The sequence below is a fragment of the Parus major genome, chromosome 1A (genome assembly GCF_001522545.3).
Source record: "Parus major isolate Abel chromosome 1A, Parus_major1.1, whole genome shotgun sequence".
Classification (NCBI taxonomy): Eukaryota; Metazoa; Chordata; class Aves; order Passeriformes; family Paridae; genus Parus; species Parus major.
The window spans coordinates 65,913,138-65,921,108 of record NC_031773.1 but is presented as its reverse complement, the minus strand read 5'-3'; the positions used below and the strand labels follow the sequence as shown (position 1 = coordinate 65,921,108).

At 34.2% G+C, this 7,971-nt stretch overlaps 1 protein-coding gene across 1 annotated transcript in view; it reads left to right on the top strand.

Annotated features, from left to right (window-relative positions):
* The window catches only part of PIK3C2G (phosphatidylinositol-4-phosphate 3-kinase catalytic subunit type 2 gamma), a 173,366-nt gene that overhangs the window by 114,473 nt on the left and 50,922 nt on the right, over positions 1-7,971 (top strand). Inside the window, exons 21-23 of the mRNA XM_033514641.1 lie at positions 862-954; positions 3,068-3,197; positions 5,186-5,322. Of these exons, the coding sequence (XP_033370532.1) occupies positions 862-954; positions 3,068-3,197; positions 5,186-5,322 (360 nt within the window). The remainder of the gene's footprint in view (positions 1-861; positions 955-3,067; positions 3,198-5,185; positions 5,323-7,971) is intronic.

Below are 7,971 nucleotides of genomic sequence, written 5' to 3'. Positions count from 1 at the left end.
CTGAGGCAATATTGACATGCTGGAGCCATGCTTTGGGATGTTCAGATGAAAAGCAGCAGACAGCTGTGTCTGCTGGAGCTCAAATTAGGCTCCCTCACACTGCAGCCTGTAAGGAGAGCAGCAGCTCTTGTAGGGTGCTCATTATTTCCAGAAGCCAGGCCATTAATTTACCATTGTCTTTAGCTGGTTTTGAGGGGTTTCCCCACCACCCTTCCTCTCATGTTTTTAATGAGGGTAATAATTCCACCCTAAACTCTCATAGGATTTGCTGTGCTTGGCTCATTAATGCTTTTTGAAGCCCTCTGAGATCTTCAGGTGGAAGGAGCTGTAGAGCATGAAAGCTGGAGTTTGTGCTTAATTAAGATAAATTCCACATAAAATAGAGCATGATTTTCAAACTTTCCTGTGTGCTCAGCCAGAGTGAGGTCATCAAAGAAATTGGCAGGTTCTTTGCTTCCATGTCTGATTGGGCAGGGCTGGGTTTACTTCAGAAAACAATGGGACCAAAGGCTTTTCAATACTTTGAGACTCATTAAACCAGTCTTATATAATTCATCTACCCAGTTCCAGGCAAAGTTTATTGTTGATAGGCCTGGGTGAAAATGAAAAAACAATTAGTACATAAAATATTATCTGTTCATATGGTCTGATATTTAAGTGAAGCAGGCTTTCTGGAGAAAAGAATTTCTTGTTTTTCAGACCCAAAGAAACAGTCAATAATACCAAGAATTATTTATTTTTGCTGCCACTGCTACTGAGCAGTGTTTAGAGCTGGAATCTTTTCCAGAGGTATTTTATTGGCCTGGTGTTTTGTATATGTGACACTGTTGTTCTTCTGTCTCATCTCTCTTTCCCCTGCAGTCATGTTCTTATTTTACATCCAATGCCTTTCCCTTAAAAATCTCCTTCATCAATGCGAATGCTCCAAGTGGGAACATCAATGTTATTTTTAAGGTATGTTCTTCTTCTAATCCTCAGGTCTTTTGGTATGGAAAATGATCATTTAAAATTCACTTAATTTATGCTTTAAATTGAGCCCGAGACTAGTTGATTTAGCTCTGCTGCTTGTTTATTCCTATTATTTTTGACACTAGATCTTTTAATGAAATATATTGAGGCAATACACGAAGAGAATCAAACAAATTATGGCAGGATTTTTTCCTTAGTGAAGACAACCAGACTGGAATATAAATTTCATATTTTAAACCTAGCTTATTAAAGACATCAAAGTCAGAGGACAAGTCTCAGAGAAGAGATAGATCAGAATGGCTGAACCCTCAGCCATGTCCATATGTCTCTAAAAAATCAAAATACTGGAGTGTTCAAGGCTCCATTTGCACACCATCCTAATTCTGCCCCTATCAGCCAGCGCTGGGGAATGGGCTGAGGAAGATGAAGGTGGAGGGGACAGCAGATGAGCTCTGTCTCCTCTGAGTTACTTGGAGAAACTGGCTCAGAAAAAACTGCTTTATTTTGCAGTTGTCACCTAGAAAAGCTTCAGAGTTCAGAACAGTCCATCCACAAAAGACAATACATGCATTCTAAAGTTAGTTCTCTTCCAAAAGAGCTAAAGTCTTCCCTAAAAGGGGATATTGGTTTTAGAGAAGAACACAAGTTCATAAAATGGCTGATGGATACAAAATGGTTGGTGGCCAGTGGCATTATTCTTAGGTATTTTGCAGAATCATTTTCCAAATGAGAAATCTAAAAAATTGATATAAATAAATGAAAAAGAGATAGATTCTATGCTGCCTTAAATTAACTTGCCCTTTAGAACAGCTGTGATTCTCAGAAATAGAAGTACGCTTTCCATGCCTGCTAAGGGGAGAAATTAGCAATTTTAATCTTTTTCTGAACATTTAGAAACCTGGTTCATATGCTGTTTCATCTGAGAATCAATATTAAGTAGCAGGTCCCTACCTACCTGAGCAATCACCTGCTCATGAGGCTTTTCAATAATTTCACTGGTTCTACTCAAACTATTCTTTCCTGCCTAGTAATGCTGAGCAGCCAACTCATTGTCCAGTTTCTGTGGAAGTATTATAGCTGCTGTCACCTTCTCCTGCCAGCAAAACATTGTGCTGAAATATCTTTTACTTGTCCAATACTTCCACTGATTATTCGTGACAGATAACTCATACATAAACGATAAGCACAATAAATGGAAAGGGCAAATTGTCTTTCTGCTGTACAAGTGGAGAGAATAAGAATTTTTTGCATTTTTAGGTGCTATGAAGAATTAATTGGAGTCAAGATTACCTTTCAATGAGAGAAGAGTAGATTCAGATGTTTTTGTCTTTTTAAGATGAGTTTATGTTGCCCCAAGTACTTATTTGCTGGCAGTAAATGTCTGTAGATTGGAATGGTTGTGTAAAAAGAATGTAATGAAAGAATAAAACACTTAAAATACCAGTAAAAATTATGTATTTTACGTGGAGTGGGATGGGAGGGAAAAAAAAATCAAGGCTGTTGTTTTCACAGGCCACTTACTCAGCCATGGTTGAAAATAATCTCTTCATTAATTCTTGTGGCTACAATTAAGGCCCCATTTCATTGAGATTATTGTTTGACTAACTCCATGGGGAGAGGGGTCATCAGTGCATCACTGCTTGGAACTGAATATGAATCATGTTATGAATAAAATGTAAATTTGTAATAAAATTCCCTTGCAAACACCAAGTTGTGAGGCTTAGACAAACACTGTCTTTTGTGCAAAGGGATCTAGCATTAAGTAGACTTGAAAATGTAACTAAATTTGGATCCTACCTCTGGATTAAATTTTCAAACCCTGATAGTTACATAGGAATAATAAGCAGAAAGGCCACAGTTAAGCAGGGATCCTTTCTTACCATCTCAGTGGCTGTCAAAACTGTTCCTGTCTGTGTGTGCCATCTACTCTGTCCTCTCCTGACACAGAAAGGTAAGTAGGAACCTTGAAGGAAAACAAGACAGAGTTACTGTAGTGAATGTAGCTGCTTTGGTGGGCAAAAAAAGTCCCTGTTAAATAGGACATTATTTCTGTCTGTTATTGAAGGAGAAAACTGAATTTCATGTGCAATTTTCACAGATAGGTGATGATCTACGTCAAGATATGTTGGTTCTGCAAATTATTCGAGTGATGGACAGGATTTGGCTCCAAGAGGGACTGGATATGCAAATGATCATTTATAGGTGTTTATCTACAGGGAAAGGACAAGGTCAGTCTTAAATTGTAAAAGAAGCTTGTACTACATTATTCATATTTCATGTAAACAGTGGTGTATAAAATTTATTTATTCTGCCTCTCTAGAACTCACTGGATTTTGTTGCTGCTTAAACTAGAATTTTCCAAAAGCCTCAACACTGTCATCTTGCAAAACATTCTTAAATTCACATATCAAAAAGAGGGCTTTGGAGAAAATTTGCCCTAGCTAGTGAAGTTTTAATCCAGTGTAGTCCTACATAGACACTAAAATGAGCCTAGATGCATGTGGCTACAGAAAGTACCTGCAGACAAGTGATGGCAGCTTTGTGCTGCTGATTTTGAAATATTATTCTTGTGATTTATGTTGCTTAGGGCAGGCCTGACTCATCTGAAAGCTCTATTTCTCTCTTTTATGGTTGTTATAGCAGAGCTGTAGCAAGGATGCCAATTGCTTGCTGTAGAAATCTGCTGACAGCAGTAAGCTGGCTATATTTCCCTGACCAAATCTTCCACTGGAAGTAATCCTAGCTCAAATAAAAGGCTGGTGTATCCAGATTACCTGCTGTACAAAAGTTATTAAAATAGAAAAATCAAAAAGAAAATAATTGCCTTCTGAGCCACAAAGTGAACATGAGAGAGGAGGAATGATCTAAAGGAAATAAGAGAAAAGTATAGATGAGTTCAGACACAAGGCATGTGGTTGTGGTGACCTGGAAAAAACTCTTTTTTGTAGGGATGGGAGTCAAGAAGCTTGAAAGCTTCTGCTTCAAAGGCAGCTAATACAAGAATACTATTTCTGGACATGACATTATATATAGACTCTTCCATATACTAACACTTAATTTGATGTTTGCCAAGAGAGATACAGGGATCATCTGCAAATAATATTCCCTCCCTGACAGTCTCTTCCTGCCAGCATCACAGCAGCAAAAACCCCTGTCTCACAGTTTTTCCACATGTCTTTCCTTATGAGTTTACATCAGTGTTAAGATAATTGATTTACAGTTAATAATTAAGGCTAAAGGCATGCCTGTGGTCACACAGGACACATGTTTAGGGAGGTTTGGGTACACAGGTTTCCCAAGCCCCAGGCTAATGACTTACTCCATGGCCACCATTCCCACACCAGGGGAATGGGAAATGCAAACACACAAATCACTTTCCACTGAAATCCAGTGAAAACTGAATTAAGCATTGCTAGAATTCCACTTTCCAGGCACGGTGAAGTAGAGGAGCCTGTCACCAAGTAAAATTCTTAGGGAAAGTCGTCCCTGTAATGCAGAGTAGCAGGATGACATGCCAGGGATGGGGACAGGCACAGAGGGCTGGAAAGCCAGTTCTCAGGACCAAAAAAAAAGGAATTAAGTTCATGCAGTAAAGACAGAGGATTCAGGTGAAGCCTTGCAGAATTCTTGGCTCCTCTCTGCACTTCAGAGTCCCAGTGTGTGACAAACTGGGTCAGGCTAATTTCTGTACTACCCAGTACCCTTTCTCCAAGCTGTGACAATCATCACATCCAGAATAATTCCTGCACCTTTCTAGGCAATAAATACATACAAAACAACTTTATGTCTATTATTAAATCTCTGATCCCACTTTTTAATTTTTTTTTTAGTTTTGTACATACTCTGTTTTGTGCACACACTTTGAATCGCTCTAAACTGTTCATATTTCTGTACTTTGAGGCAGTTATACTTTATTACTTAAAATACTTTATATACTTAAGTTATATTTTTATTGGTGATTTTATTTTTTTCCTTCTTTTATTCTTTCCTTCTATTTTTCCACAGAACTGTCCCTTTCCATTCAGTGCCCTTTATTTCTAATTTCCAAAGAGCCAGAGTAAAACAATACCCATCCATATTTTCTGCTGCATTCATTATTTTTAAGCTTTAAACTATGTTTTTAGGGGTTTTTTTTACAGGCAATATGCATTGATTGTCTTCCTATGTTTTTAAAGTTGAGGATTTTTTCATGCAAAACTCTTTTCCATCTGATTAGGACTGGTACAGATGGTGCCAGATGCTACCACGCTAGCGAAGATCCACAGGGAGTCTGGCCTGATAGGACCACTGAAAGAAAACACAATTAAGAAATGGTTTCACCATCACCATCCTCTGGAATCAAGTTACCAAGAGGTAACATCATAATGAAGCTTATTACACATTTTCATGCTATTCCATGGGGAAAATAAAAAAGAACCAAATTACAGTAGGCAGCAAAAACGAGTGGCTCAGACACAAGACGAGTTTCATGCAGAGAAACCAGGGAATCCACTTAAATTCCACTCTCTGTCTAAGGAAATATTGCTGTTTATCAGGTGTATTCTGTTACATTTTCTATAAAAATGTGTCATGGAGATGTTTTGAAATTTAGTAGAAAGGGAAGAGAAATTGAAATAGAAATCGTCTTGAACTCAGGAAAAAAATTAGTTTTTAGGTCAGCTCTTTAAATTCTTTATTTTATATGAACCACATAAAGTCTTGGCAGATTTCCTGTATGTAGGAACAACCATGCCAGTACCTTGAGTTTCAGAGAGCTGTTTTATGAAAACCACCCAGTCATAGTCAATATACAAAATACAGAAGATCATGCTCTTTATATCACGTGTTCTCATAGGACCCCATGTAAAGCATCTGATTTTATGACACTACTTGTTCTGCATGAGCCAAACAATTGGAAATTTTATCTATAGGAGCAAAGGAAATCTTTCTATTAATTCCTTATAGGGTGAGCCCCTGGAAAAAAATATTTTTTTTGTTTCTGGGACAATTTTTATAATCCTTTTCCTGTACAAACAATAAATTAGTGAGCAAAATTTTTAATTTTAAAGGAGTGCTTTGAGTATTTAGCACTCTGAGAATGAAATGCTTTTATAGCAGTTTGTTAGTAGATGTGTATTATACAAATGCTTGGTAAAATTTAGTAATTTTGTAATTATTGCATAGTCATTTTCTTATCCACATTTTGTCTATGAACACTTGAATTCCTCATATATCATTTGATTCTATTAAACAGGAACAATCTATGTAGAATGGGGGTTTTTTTACAAGTTAGTCTGTTTACAGCTTTATGGTAGAAGTTCAGACAACATTTCAATTCAAAAGTGAGGTGCTGCTAGTTATTGATTGAAAACTTGATTTCTTTCTGCTGCTGCTGTTTGTAAAAAATACCATTGATGTGGAATATGCTAAAACAAATTCATACCCAATTTCTTCCCATTTTTTAAGTATATAAAATGCAGTCAGATCTGATTACATAGGGTATGCATAAAATGACTACAATGCATTCCCTTTGTGCCTGCTTGTGAATGAACCTTCATCCTTTTTTACTCCTCCATAATTTTTTACTCATACAGTACCAGATTTAAGGTGCTCAGAAAACTGGTGCAGAGCAAGCTTTAATATCCTCATTTTACAGTTGGGTGAACAAAATCACAGAAAGCTTAAGTGTTTTATCCAAGGTCATCAAAGTGAGTAAGTAGCACAGTTAGACATAAAATTCAGCCAACTCTTGAGCTGTGGCCTAAGTCTTGCCATTGCAGGTGGCACTTTGCATTTACAGGGAATTCCTGAAAGCCTAAATAATCATTTGCCTAGGACAATGTAGGTTTTTCTCCAAAAAAATTAAGATACAAATTAGGATGGTTTGGGGTTTATTTTTATATTTTTTATATTTTTATATTTTTTATATTTTTATATTTTTTTATTTTTATATATTTTATATATTTTATATATTTTTAATTTTTTTATTTTTATATATTTTATACATTTTATATATTTTATATATTTTATATAGTTTATAATTTTATATTTTTATAATATTTATATATTTATATTTTTAATATTTCTATATTTTTTAAATTTTATAGATTTTTATATATTTTATATTTTAGTATTTTTATATTTTTATATATTTTATATATAAAATGTTTTAATATTTATATATTTTATATTATATATATAATATTTATATTATATATATTATATTATATATAATATTTATATTATATATATTATATTATATATATTATATTTCATATATATTATATATATGAATATAGATAATTTTATTATATATTATATGTTTATATGTTTATATTTTATATTATATCTTCATATTATATACTTTATATTTTCTATATAAATATTTATATTTATTTTATATTTTATTTATTTTTATTACTGATTACACTGTATACATTGCAATTTAAATTCATGGGACATGGGTTGAGTTCTGGATTTAAGGAAAAAAAAATAACATCCACATAGGTATAGAACAATGCAGTGGATGTCAAACAGCCAAAATCCTTTTTATAAAGCAAATGGTTAAATCTGTGCAGTTCCAAATAATTCCCTTACAGTTGTTTTTGCAATTTACCTGCAGAACACTGAACAGAAAATGCCTTCCTGCCAAGAAGCTTTTTTTTCCTTAAACATCTTTAACTTAAAGTTTTCTGTAGACTTCCAGGTATCTTCAGAACACAAGGGGAAAACCTCAGGCATAAAATTGTTCTTGTGCTGTAGCTTTGAAGTGTTTGAGTGCCATCTCTGTTCCATTCCTACTCAGACCTGTCCCATTAATCTCTTTTTAAAACTGCCTGGTAAAATTTTAACCTGGTAAAATTTAATTTTACCAACAAACATAGCATTTGTAAAATTAAATTTTTTTAAAAAAATTATATATATATAGATATAGATAGATATAGATATAGCTATATAAAATATAATCAATATATTGATCTATATTAATATATTATATATTATATTAATATATAATATAATATA